The sequence below is a fragment of the Mesocricetus auratus genome, unplaced genomic scaffold (genome assembly GCF_017639785.1).
Source record: "Mesocricetus auratus isolate SY011 unplaced genomic scaffold, BCM_Maur_2.0 Super-Scaffold_100009, whole genome shotgun sequence".
NCBI lineage: Eukaryota > Metazoa > Chordata > Mammalia > Rodentia > Cricetidae > Mesocricetus > Mesocricetus auratus.
In genome coordinates this window covers 5,119,727-5,131,832 of record NW_024429193.1, presented here as the reverse complement: position 1 = coordinate 5,131,832, position 12,106 = coordinate 5,119,727, and the positions used below count along the sequence as shown (strand labels likewise).

At 47.1% G+C, this 12,106-nt stretch overlaps 1 protein-coding gene and 1 long non-coding RNA gene across 7 annotated transcripts in view; one reads left to right on the top strand and one right to left on the bottom strand.

The window, feature by feature from the left end:
• Nucleotides 1-12,106, top strand: part of Slc44a5 (solute carrier family 44 member 5) — a 288,547-nt gene that overhangs the window by 180,541 nt on the left and 95,900 nt on the right. For all 6 annotated transcript variants that reach the window (XM_040751569.1, XM_040751567.1, XM_040751568.1 and 3 more), the window contains one exon: nucleotides 10,783-10,831. In XM_040751569.1, the coding sequence (XP_040607503.1) occupies nucleotides 10,783-10,831 (49 nt within the window). The remainder of the gene's footprint in view (nucleotides 1-10,782; nucleotides 10,832-12,106) is intronic.
• LOC121142275 lies at nucleotides 2,252-11,390 on the bottom strand. Its single transcript, XR_005879253.1, has 3 exons — nucleotides 11,122-11,390; nucleotides 3,981-4,086; nucleotides 2,252-2,480 (listed from the first exon to the last, which is right to left on the bottom strand). It is a non-coding gene; the product is annotated as an uncharacterized LOC121142275 (long non-coding RNA).

Genomic DNA, 12,106 nt, shown 5'->3' with positions numbered 1-12,106 from the left:
GTGTGAGATTGAGGATGCGACCGTCTCGAGAATGATGGCATCTGTGTCGTATCGTGCCTTGGGGTGCAACGTGTCCGGTGAATGATGGATAGGTGTTTCAGAGTTGGATGGAAGCGGCTTCTGAGGAGTGGGGCTGAGAGCAGGCTCTCAGCACTGATCCCCAGAAAGTGAGCTCCACACGTCGGCACAGCGGCTGCAGAATGTCTGCTTTCCCTTGTCCTTCTTGAGAAGGAACGAGGATTCTGTGAGGGGAGACAGAGAATTTCCTAACCATTGCTGCTACCCGGATTTCACTCAGCTCTCCTCTGGGTTTTGAGGTCCGCATGATCTCTATCAAATGAGTTCACACAGGGCACGGCACTATGTGGAAGCCATGCAGAGGTTATTACAGAATAACATGAGGCTCTTACGGGAGTGAGAGCAGGGCAGAGTCTGAAGAGACTGTGGTAGAGAAAACACTCTCATGGGTCAGGAGTTGACAACAGCCAGAGGGACTGCTGAACCAATTTATGAGTATGGTGAGGCTTTATACAGTTCCTAAAGTTTCTGGAATAGGCAGCTTCTTGACTTTCCCGCCCTACTAATTGACAGGCCCATTTGGATAGTCTCACACGGGAGGCAACAGTGATGCGTTTGTTCCTTATGAGAAAACCACCAGCTAGGTGGTAATCTTACAATCTTTTAGGCAGTTCAGAATGTCATGTCTCCACCCACGCCAAGGTTTGCTGCGGTTCCCTCCTTATGATCATTAATCAAAATCCTACAGTTTTATTTCTTGGTTTTACTGATTATGATGCTGGGGGAGGGCATCCTTGATGATCTCAAAACATGCTCATATGAGGAGCTACCCTCATGAACAAAGGAACAAGAAGGCAAAAAAAAAAAGTCACACCAGTCAGAGTGACTGGGCCTGCAGAACATCTTACTATGGAGAGAGCCACAAGCCACACAGAATTCCTAGAGGGTCAAGTTTAACGTGGGGGTACTGAGAGGAAAATGTCTTGAGATAGTGGGCTGAGCAAGGGAACATCCCACTGTAAGAAACAGTAGCAAAACATGGTTCCCTCTTCATTGATGCAGGGGTGGGCCCTCCCCTTGGGTGAAGTGGTAGGGCCCTCTTTGTAGACAAAGCACAATGAACCTTTCCGAAACAGGACGAGAACTTGGAGTGTTCACAGCTCCCTGCTAGCTCTCCGTGAGAGTTAGATCTTGATTTCATCTTTCTCCATTTCCCCATTCTTCTGGGAAGACTGGCTGACTTTCCCATCCCTAAAATACTGGTTAACCTGATGAGGCTCTCCACAGAAAACTATTCCTGAAGCAATCAAATTAATTCTTCTTTAGATTTTTTCATTTAAAACATTTTTCATTAATCAATTTAGCTATTTATTTTGTCTGAGGTTAGACACACACATGTGAAGGTCAGGGGACAGCCTCTGAGAGTAAGTTCTCTCCTCCAACTTGTGGGTCCTAGGGAATAGAACTGAGGTCACCAGGTTCAGAGGTAGGTGCCTCTGCCCACTGACCCATCCTGTCAGCCCCCAGAGTTTTAATTTTTATGATGTTCAGTAGAGATCATATTGTTTATTTTCACTGTGAAATGTATTTCATTTAAAAGAGAAAGTCTTTCTGAATATGCCCCCTAACAGGTCATACCATTTGCTTTCAGTGCAATGGTGTGAAATCTGCACACAAGAATTGAATTAACAGACGTGCCTCATTTTCCTTAATCTTCATGAATTATTTATACCAAAGAAGTTGCTTTGTATGAAGGCAGGACACCCACTCTGTTAAGTACAGTAACAACTGTTTTTGCTTTTTAAAATAGAAAGTGTTAGTAATTCTATTGCCGTAATAATTATACAATCAAAGAATCGAAAGCTTACGAAATTTGAACTAGTTTTAGTGGTTGTTTTTTAAATTTCACTTTAAGTAGGGAATGTGGATTGAATTCACCCAGCTAAGCTGCCTGACAGCGGAGCTCTGAGGCTATTCATCTGCTCTCTGTGACCGTTTATTCCCGAGATGTGATCAGAAAATAAAAAACATTTGCATTACAATACGAATTCTGCTAGCATGCAGCTTGGGATGAAGACTTTGTGTGCCAGTTGCCAGGGCTGTATGGGATCAGCTAAATCTTACCCTTTGACGGAGACCACAGAGTATTTTGAGCTCAAATATGAGGCAGCTGGGACTTAACAATCGGAAGAAATTGGCTTCTTATGCAGACTTGACAACGAATGACCTTTCAGCCTGTGTCCCACTTGACAGGGTACCTACCACACACAACAGGCCGAAAGGGAACCCACATACTTTAAAACCAGTTTCAGCCACCTTTAATGCAAGAAGCAGGCAATTGCCGGATCAACACTGGCATGTAGCTTCTTTCAAGCCGACCTTTCACCTCCGCCCATCTACGGAAGATTCCAGTGGTTCACAGCTAACTGGTCTACCTTCCCATCTTCTTTTACTGTTGATACCTGAGCAAATGAGGTAGAACAGATCAGCTTGCCATTCTGTGCCTCAGTGTTCCCACCTATAAAGTGGCATGATGACAGAGTGATACTTCACAGAGCCATTGGAAGCAGTAAACAGGAAAGGGCTGCTGGTGGTACAGCTCGAGGGAATGCAGTTTCACACTGTGTTCTATCTGGGACACTATGGAATGGGAGACTGGAGTATAAAGCACTTAGAGGCCATGATAGAAAATGAACACTGTGGTGGTTTGAAAGAAAATGACCTCCCCTCCCCCCAAAGGGAGTGGTGCTACTAGGAGATGTGACTTTGTTGGAATAGGTGTCGTCTTGTTGGAGGAGGTGTGTCACTGTGGTGGTGGTGGGGGGACTTTGAGGTCTCCTTTGTTCAAGCTATGCTCAGAGGGACTCCGCTCACTTTCTGTAGGCTGTGGGTCAAGAAGTGGAACCCTCCGTTCCTTCTCCAGCACCATGTCTGTCTACATGTCACCCACCATGATGATGATGGGCCAAACCTCTGAAGTGTAAGTTAGCCCCAAGGAAGTGTTTTCTTTTGTGGAAGTTGCCTTGTTCGTGGTGTCTCTTTACAGCAGTAGAAACCTTAACTAAGACACAAAGACTTATTTTTTTTAATGAGAATTTAAGGTCATTACTCTTCCTTGAAATTCTTTGATGTTTCTTGAATGTTGCTTCTCCAATTTGTGCTAGTTATAAGCAAGAAAAGGAGGTATGATTTTAACACTCAGTGGTAGACCACTTGCCTTGGGCCTCAGCATCACACACAGAGATACACACACACACACACACACACACACACACACACACACACACGCACACAGGCATGCATTCACACATGTACATATGCACACACAAGTGCTTGCATGCAAACCCTGCCTTGTAGCTGGTGAAATTCAGCTTAGTCCTCAGGAGGGAGCAGACTGTGTAGTTCAGAGATGGCCAGTCTTTCAGCTCTTTGGTTCTGTCTTCATCTCCTTCAGTTCTCTCTGTCCAAAAGACAGATTTGTCTCCCTTGGAAAGTAATGCGCTTACGTACTTGTTTATTTTCACCTTTATTTCTATGTGGTGGTGGGGAGGCATAGGCCATGTTGTGCTTTTAGACCCCAGAGAACAACTGCGAGGAGGTGGTTTTCTCCGTCCAACACGTGATTCCTTGCCGCCAAACTCACGCCATCAGGCTTAGCTGCCATCAACCATCTTCACTCACGGAGTCCTCTTGCTGGCTTCAAAAGCCAGCTTCCTCTAAATCTCTTGTCTTCAAGGTTTCTACTCACCCCATGTCTTCTAATGTTACACTTCTGGGATAGGGGATGTGACCAGCTCAGTTCATCCCCGTGTTTAAACCACGCCCAGCTGCCACATCCTGGGAACAGGTGGAAGGAAGAAGCCGGGCCAGAGACCCCTTCCTGTGCACTGGGACACAGGAGCTCCGTTTCCAGATAAAGGAGGATGAGAAGATATTATTGCCATAGTAACAGTGCTACCCACCTGAAAGATCTCTTTAGAGTCTCCCTCTCTCTCTTCTTGACACAACTTTTATGACTTCCAGTTTTCTCAGGACCCGGTTCTCTTTCACGGTTCCAGTTTTTGTTTTCTTTAAAAAAATGTAATAGTACAGTTTACTTAATGTAGTATAAACTTTGAGAGTCATAATTTCAACCTGCAGTAGGTAAAACATTACTTAGATTTTTGAACTGCTATTTGAACATTCAATCTTTATAGCGCGGGAACTGAAACAGTTTTAAAATCTACTCTTTAAAATATTTGCCCGTGTATATGAGGTTATTGTGGTCATAATACCCCTCCCACCCCTCTAACACTTCCTAGACTTCTGCTACATATCCCTCAACATACATGCACACATGCACACACACACACACACACACGCATGCACACACACACATACACACACGCATGCCCACATGCACGCATGGACACATGTACATCCCACTGAATCCCACGAGTGCTGCCTACACATCATACATAGTAGTGGGTTCATCTGCTGGAGCATGAACAGCCTACCAATGGCCACACCCTCAAAGAAAAACAGTTGTCCCCCCCCCCCCAGCAGCCATCAGCTGTCAAGAGCTCCTTAGCCTGGGGTAGAGCCTTGTAAACCCTTCTCCTATCCCTGATGGAATAACTGGCTTGATCTTGTACAGGTTTTCGACAGGCAACCACGGCTGTTGGTGACTTCTGAGCGCAATGTCCCTGTCATGTCCCTGAAAACAGTATTTACGTTCTTCCTGACTCCTTTTCTGGAGTGCTCCCCCATGGACTCCAGTTTTTAACGTTGAACATTCATCCATGTTCCACTTCACCCTCGAGGGAACCAAAACGAAATTTGTATTCCCTGTCCGAGACCCACTTTGTAAGTGACTCTGCTTGCTAATGCTCCTAGGTTAACAGCATCAACTCTTCAGCCTCCTTTAAACCTAGGAAGAGACCAGAGAGGTAAAGCATTATAGGTTCTAGACTGTGATGCTTAGCTTCAATTGTCAACATGATACAGCCTAAATCACCTGGGAAGAGGGTCCCGTGAAGGATTGCCTGGCTGTGGTTGAGCCTGCGGGCATGTGTTTGGGGACTGTCTCAGTTAATGGATGTGAGACTACTGAACCCACTGTGGGTAGCGTCAGTCCCTAGGCAGGTTATCAAAACGCTGTGTAAGTAAAGAGAACGTGAGCTGAGCAGAAAAAGCCAGTGAGAACGTGTGCCCTCATTCCTCTCTGCTCGCAACTGTGGATGAGCTGTTTGGAGGTCCTTGCCTTCAATCCCACAGAATCATGGTTTGCAATTTTAGATTGTGAGCTAAAAATAAACCACTTTTGTCCCTAGGATGCTTTTTTTTTCGGTCAAGATATTTATAATCTAGCATCAGAAATGAAACTAGATCCCAGTGAATCTGGAAATCACTTGCTCTGGGGCCATCTGTGCTACATGTCTTTTTTTAACCTTCCAAACAATAATATTCACTAGGCTATCGTTGTCTTTTACATGCAATTATGGCACCTTTGATAAGCATTCGCGGGGCTCACTACGCGTTGGGAACTGTTCTAACCACTTGACCCGCGTTATTTAACCCTCATACTAAGGTATGGAACAGATGATAGTATTGAAAATACGGAAACAAAGACTTCAAACGCGGCATGATCTGCTCGGGACGAGCACAGCCCCAAGAGTAAGCCCTAAGCTGCATCCCTGCGCTTTGTGAAATTGAATGTCACCTTCTTTCTTCCCTATCACAACTCGGGAGTGACTCACGTCACCTCACCTCTGCTGCTGCAGGAGGTTCCTGGTTCGTCCCCCTGAATTGTGTCCCTCAATGACCTGATGCACGTCACCACGTGATTGCTTTTCTGAGGTGGCTAAGGATGGGTCACAAAGCCTTGTGCATGCCAGGCAGGTGCTCTGCCTCTGAGCTGTGTGTCCTAGAATGCTCATCTTTATTTTTGTGGAATTCGCTCACACAGAACATCCTGACCACAGCCTCCCTTCCCCCACCCTCCCCAGCGCCCCCCCCCCACCCTCTGCCCCAGATCCGCTGCTCCTCTATTTTCTTTCAGAAAGGAGGCAGCTTCCCAGCCATGTCGGCTGGACACAGCATAACGAGATGGGTAAGACTAGGCACAAACCCTCACATCAAGACTGGGAGAGGCGACCCAGTCAGAGGAAATGGATCCCAAAAGCGTGGAAAAAAGTCAGAGACACACCTTCTCCCATGGTTAGGAGTCCCACGAACGCCCTAAGTTAAATATCACAGCAAGTGTGCAGAGGACCTGCTGCAGACCCGTGCGGTCTCTGTGATTGGCGCTTAGTCTCTCTGAGCGCCTATGAGCCCTGCTCGGTTGCTTCTACGGGCCATGTTCTCCAGGTGTCCCTTAACCCCTCTGCCTCCTGTAGTCCTTCCTCCCCTTCTTCCACAGGGTCCCCCAAGTTCTGCCTCGCGGCTGGCTGTGTGGGCCTTTGTATCTGCTCCCATCGGCTGCTGGAGAAAAATCTCTCTGACGTTGACTGACTGGGCTAGGCACAGTCTCTGAGTCTAGCAGAGCATCATCAGGAATCATTTCATTGATTTATTTTGTCAGTCATGTTTAGTTCTACCCTAGGTCTCTGAGCCATCCAGCTTCTAGTTTCTAGCCACCCAGACACTGTCAGGCCTGGGCTCCCTCTCTTGGCTTGGGTCTCGTTAGAGCAGTCATTGGTTTCACCATTGCCCCAGCTCGTCTTGCAAGCAGGACAGGACCGAGTCGAAGGTTTTGAGCCTGGGTTGGTGTCTCAGTCCCTCCACTGGGAGTCTTGTCTGGTTCAGGCCCCGTGTCCTCCATTACTAGGAGTTCTTGCCGGAGTCACCCTCATAGGTTCTCGGAAGTTTCCACTGTGCTAGATTTATACATTTCCCCCTAGACGCCCTCCTAATGAAGTTAGCCGATGCTATACACCCTCCTATTGCTCTCATCTCTCCCTACACTCTGCCCTTCCCCCTCCCACCTGATCCCCCGTGTTCCCATCCCCACCCATCCGCAGTTCACCTACAACAATCTATTTCCCCTTCCCAGGGAAATCCATGCATCACCCCCTCCCCAGCACATAGCCCTTGTTAGCTGGCGTCTCTGGGTCTGTGGATTGTAGCATGGTTATCCCTTACTTAATAGCTAATATCCACTTACAAGTAAGTGCACACCATGTTTGTCTTTCTGGGTCCAGGTTACCTTATTCATCACAATCTTTTTTTTCTAGTACCATCCATTTGCCTTTGAATTTCTTGATGCCATTTTTCCCCTAACATCTGAGTAACCCTCCATTGTATAAATAAATCACATTTTCCTTATCCACTCTTTGGTTGAGGGGCATCTAGGTTGTTTCCAGTTTCTGGCTCTTATGAATACAGCAACTATGAACATACCTGAATAATGTCCTTGTGGTAGGACAGGGCGTCCTTTGGGGATATGCCCAAGAGTAGTAAGCCAGGTTTTGAGGTAGACTGATTTCCATCTTTCTGAGGAACTGCTGTACTGATTTTCAAAGTCACTGTATGAGTCAGCACTCCCACCAGCAGTGGAGGAGTGCTCCCCTTGCTCCACATCCTCTCCACCATGAGCGGTCACTTGTGTTAATTGATCTTAATCATTCTGACAGGGGTTAAGATGGGATCGCAAAGCTGTTTTAATTTGCATTTCCCTGATGGCTAAGGATGTTGAACATTTTTTCCTCAGTGTTTCTCAGCTATTTGAGATTCCTCTGTTGAGAATTCTCTGTTTAGCTTTGTACCCCAGTTTTTAAATGGATTTTTTTTTGGTTTATTGATGTCTAGTTTCTTGAGTTTCCTTTTTATATTTTGGATGTTAGTCCTCTAGCAGATGTGGAGCTGGCAAAAACCATTTCCCATTCTATAGGCTGCCATTTTTTCCTTTGTCTTATAGAAACTTTTCAGTTTCATCCGGCTCCATTTACTGACTGTCATTCTTAATGCCTGAGCTACCAGTGTTCTGTTTAGGAAGTTGTCTCCTGTACCTACGTGTTCAAGGCTATTTCCTACTTTCTCTTGTATCAGGTTCAGTGTGTCTAGTTTAATGTTGAGGTCTTGGATCCACTTGCACTTGAGTTTTGTGCAGGGCGATAGATCTGGATCTATTTACGTTCTTCTACATGCTGGCATCCAGTGAGACCAGCACCATTTGTTGAAGTTGCTGTCCTTTTTTTCTGTTGTGTATTTCTAACATTTTATAAAAATTCAGGTATGCATAGGTGTCTGGGTCTTTGATTTAATTCCATTGATCAACGTTTCTGTTTTTTTATGCTGATAAACCAGGGATGGTGATACCTCCAACAGTTCTTTTATCATTTAGGATTGTCTGAGTACTTTGTTTTCCCATATGAAGTTGAGTATTGTCCTTTCAACTTTTAGCATGATTTCTGTTGTCTCATTACTTTGTTGACATCCTTCTCTGATTCCCTCTGGTCTATAATGTATGAAATAAATTCCAATCCTATTTTATTTTGTCTGTATCCATTCTGGTTCTGCACTGTCTATTCAGCTCCATCCTGTGGCCCTCCATCCTGTGGTCCTCCATCCTGTGATCCTCCTTCCTGTGATCCTCCATCCTGTGGTCCTCCATCCTGTGGTCCTCCATCCTGTGATCCTCCATCCTGTGATCCTCCATCCTGTGATCCTCCATCCTGTGGTCCTCCATCCTGTGATCCTCCATCCTGTGATCCTCCATCCTGTGGTCCATCCTGTGATCCTTCATCCTGTGGCCCTCCATCCTGCTGGGCATCACTCTAGCAACCACGCTTGTCGATCACTCCTGCAAAAATGCTCTTCATCTCTACCTCGGTGACTCCATCCATCACTACAAGTTTTTGTCTTTGCCTATGCGTTTACAAATGTGGCGACTCTGTAAGCCTTCCCTACAGATACTCCCACTGACTATGGCATTTACTTTCCCAGGATCCACAACACTGTCCTTGCATGCATGTCCCTAAAAATCATAGCTTGTCTATGATATATTGCACTTTTCTCCTGACTGTGTTGAAGACGGAGCGTGAGTCATTCACCTGTTCTCCCCCTGTAGGCCTCTGTCCACACAAAGCACACCACAGGCAGTCACCGAGTTGCGGTAAATATGGCAGGATTCTCCTTTCAAAATGTATCTCCTTTTATTTCATCTTACACACACACACACACACACACACACACACACACACACACGTGAGCGTGCTTTGCCTCTTGATGAAATGTGGAGCCCTTGTAACACCTAAGGTTGTCACCACACCTTGGGGTAGGTTTCTGCTCTGGTGAACACCTTAGGTTTGGTAGTTTCTTACCACAGAGTTTGTTTCACACGTTTAGAGACCTCAAAATCTAAAATCGAGGCACTGGCAGGTTCGGTGTCTGGGGGAGGTGGCTCTCTGATTGCAAGATGGTGCTTTTATCTATTTATCTATTTATTTATTTTGGCTGTGTCTTCCCCTAGTGGAGGGTGGCAACATAGAGAATGCGGTCTCCTAACTTGCCAGAAGAGAGAGCTTTGCAAAACTTGCCAGCTTTGCAAAGGCTGAGTCTTGCTTTGCATCTGTGGCCTCGGGCCATTGCTACTGTTCAATCCTATGACTGCCTTGGTGCTTAATCCCATCTCAACAGGGCTCACTAACCCCTCCCCCAGCCTTGAAGGCTTTAATTGTCAACAACAGGGACCAGAGGAAAATGGGACTGCTGGCTTCCTGACCCACTCTTTGGTACTGGCACTTTAAGGGTTACCAGCAGAGCATGAGGAGTGCAAACATCCAGACCCTAGCGTCACAGGAGACTAAGTATTCCATTAACTCCTTGTTCAAGTGTGAGTAGATATGGCCTTGCTGAATGCATCGGTATGCAGACTCTGCTCTTTGAGATGGAGCCTGACCCTGCCTTACGCCCCTCCAGGACCCGCTCAGGTCCTTCTGTGTATGGAGGGTGTTTTATTTACAGGCTGCCTGTTCCCTAGGTCTGCCCCTTTGCTGCTCCGTCCTGAGAGTAGCTGCCTTGGAGGCCTCCAGGTTCTCTGGAGGGGTTTCCACTGTGTGAAAGCGAGGACAAGTTGCTGACACTCGGAAGTCTTCTTCTCCTTTTAAGATCTTGTCTTTGGTTCAGGACCAGTTTTTTTGTGATATGCCCAGATATCCAGAGGAAGAGGTTGGAACACTTGCAGGCAATAGTCCTGGTGGTTGGGGTTTGGCCAGGGACGGTTTTATAGAACAAGGCCATTCCACAGGGATTTCATACAGGCAGAGACAGGAGTGTTGTGTCAGCACCATGGTGCAACAGTGTCTGTTAATAGACCTTTAAAGAAACCTACAATCTGCAGTGGGTAGGACAGAGCTCAATGAGGACTGGCAATTAGACCCCTGGAGTAAAACCCAAATGACGGGTTATTAGAAACAAAGAAGAGGTGGGTAAGTCGCATCTTGAATTTGGATGTAGACACATCACTGACCCTCAGATGTTAGATTGGCCACGTGGCCTTGGAGATCCCCAGTATGGCTCTCCCAGACACATCTCTGACGGAGGTCATTTTTACAGCTTATGGGGAATCTGGCCCTGGTGGTCTTGCTTATAGTTGGAGAGAGGACAAAAGAGCTTGGCAGGTGTGACCGGATCACGCCCGTCGTTTCATTGGACTAAAGAACTTAGCATTGCACGGAGCAGTAGGCCAGCCGAGAACAAGCTCTTTCTTTGATAACATTTTATGTGCCTTCATTTGCCTTCCCGTTGGCTTATGTACTTAAAAGATCTTTGTTTTCAATGCAGGTGATCCAAGGACCTATGACCCAGATTTCCAGGGACCCACTTCGGACAGGTAAGCAGGTCTTTTCTAGTGAATGCATGTTTTTAAGCAAACAACGGAAGTTGATTTCGGGTACATCACTTTGTAGCTCACGGAGATTTTTGTCCCTTGTCAGGAACAAACACCTCACCACTGCCTGAACGTAACCTTGTTTACCTAGGGAAGTACAGTGCGCCAGTCTCCCCTGGAATCATGAACACCGTTCATTCAGCAAATGATCTGCCTTTAGTTATGAGACTGACCGGGAGTTTGTGTTCACCAGAAGAAAAACCCCGAGAAATGGTTTTTGCTGCTTTACCCACCCTGTGGTAACGCAGACTCACTCAGGTGTCTCTCTGTTGTGTCTGTGAACTCCGTGACTCACGGTGGCCAATGCAGAGTTGCCATGCCAACCTCATCCATGCCAGGCATTTGTGCCACTAGCTTCCAGAAACAGGATGCTTCTCAGAGGCCGCCATTCTCCAGGGCGTTATGGGTCTTTATGGGATCATGAGCGTGCTCCAGGGGAATAGCCACGTCTTTGCCGGTGCTCCCCTCCCCCGACGCTGCGTGACATTTCAATCTCAGCCAATAATCCAACCCTCTTATTGTTTATCCTCTCCTCTGTTCTCAGGGTTACAGCTAACCAGAGGCGGGGCCTCGGGGGGCGGGGCTACAGCTACAGGGGAGGTTATGTGCCGAAGCTGTCTCTGCTTGGCTCTGACGTTGATTTTTTGGCAGTGGCTTGTCATAATAATCCACGGTGTGAAATAATGACCGGCACACTCGTTTGTACTTGTTAGTCATCGGGACGGGCGCCAGCCCCCCTTCCTCCCTCCGGTCCCCCAGCTTTAAGCAGCTTATTCTAATTGGGCAAAAATGTCAGGCCTTTTGTTCAGGGTCCTCACGGGCAGGTCCACTCTTAGGATGGGTCTGGAACCTGTGCCACTCTCTGTGGGAACACCTCGAGTACGCTCTGCTGCCCAGGCACAGACAGCCATGCCCAGCACGGCCTTTACGTCTCCTGGGAACTAGTCGGCGAAGACTGAATGTAGCCTGCTGGCCCCAAGGGACCACTAAATATCTCTGAGCTAGCTTGGGGATAATAATTACCGCGAGCCAACTGTCACATTCACACAGAGGAAATGTGGATTTGAAGTGTGGCCTCTTCTAGCCATCGAGAAGGCAGCGGAGGTAGGCCTGGGTGGTGTCGTGGAGATGAATCGCGATCACCCCAGCCTCACCGACCGAGTAAGGACATGCTGGCCGGTGGTGAACAAAGTGTGTGGCGGTGGCCACATCAGACCA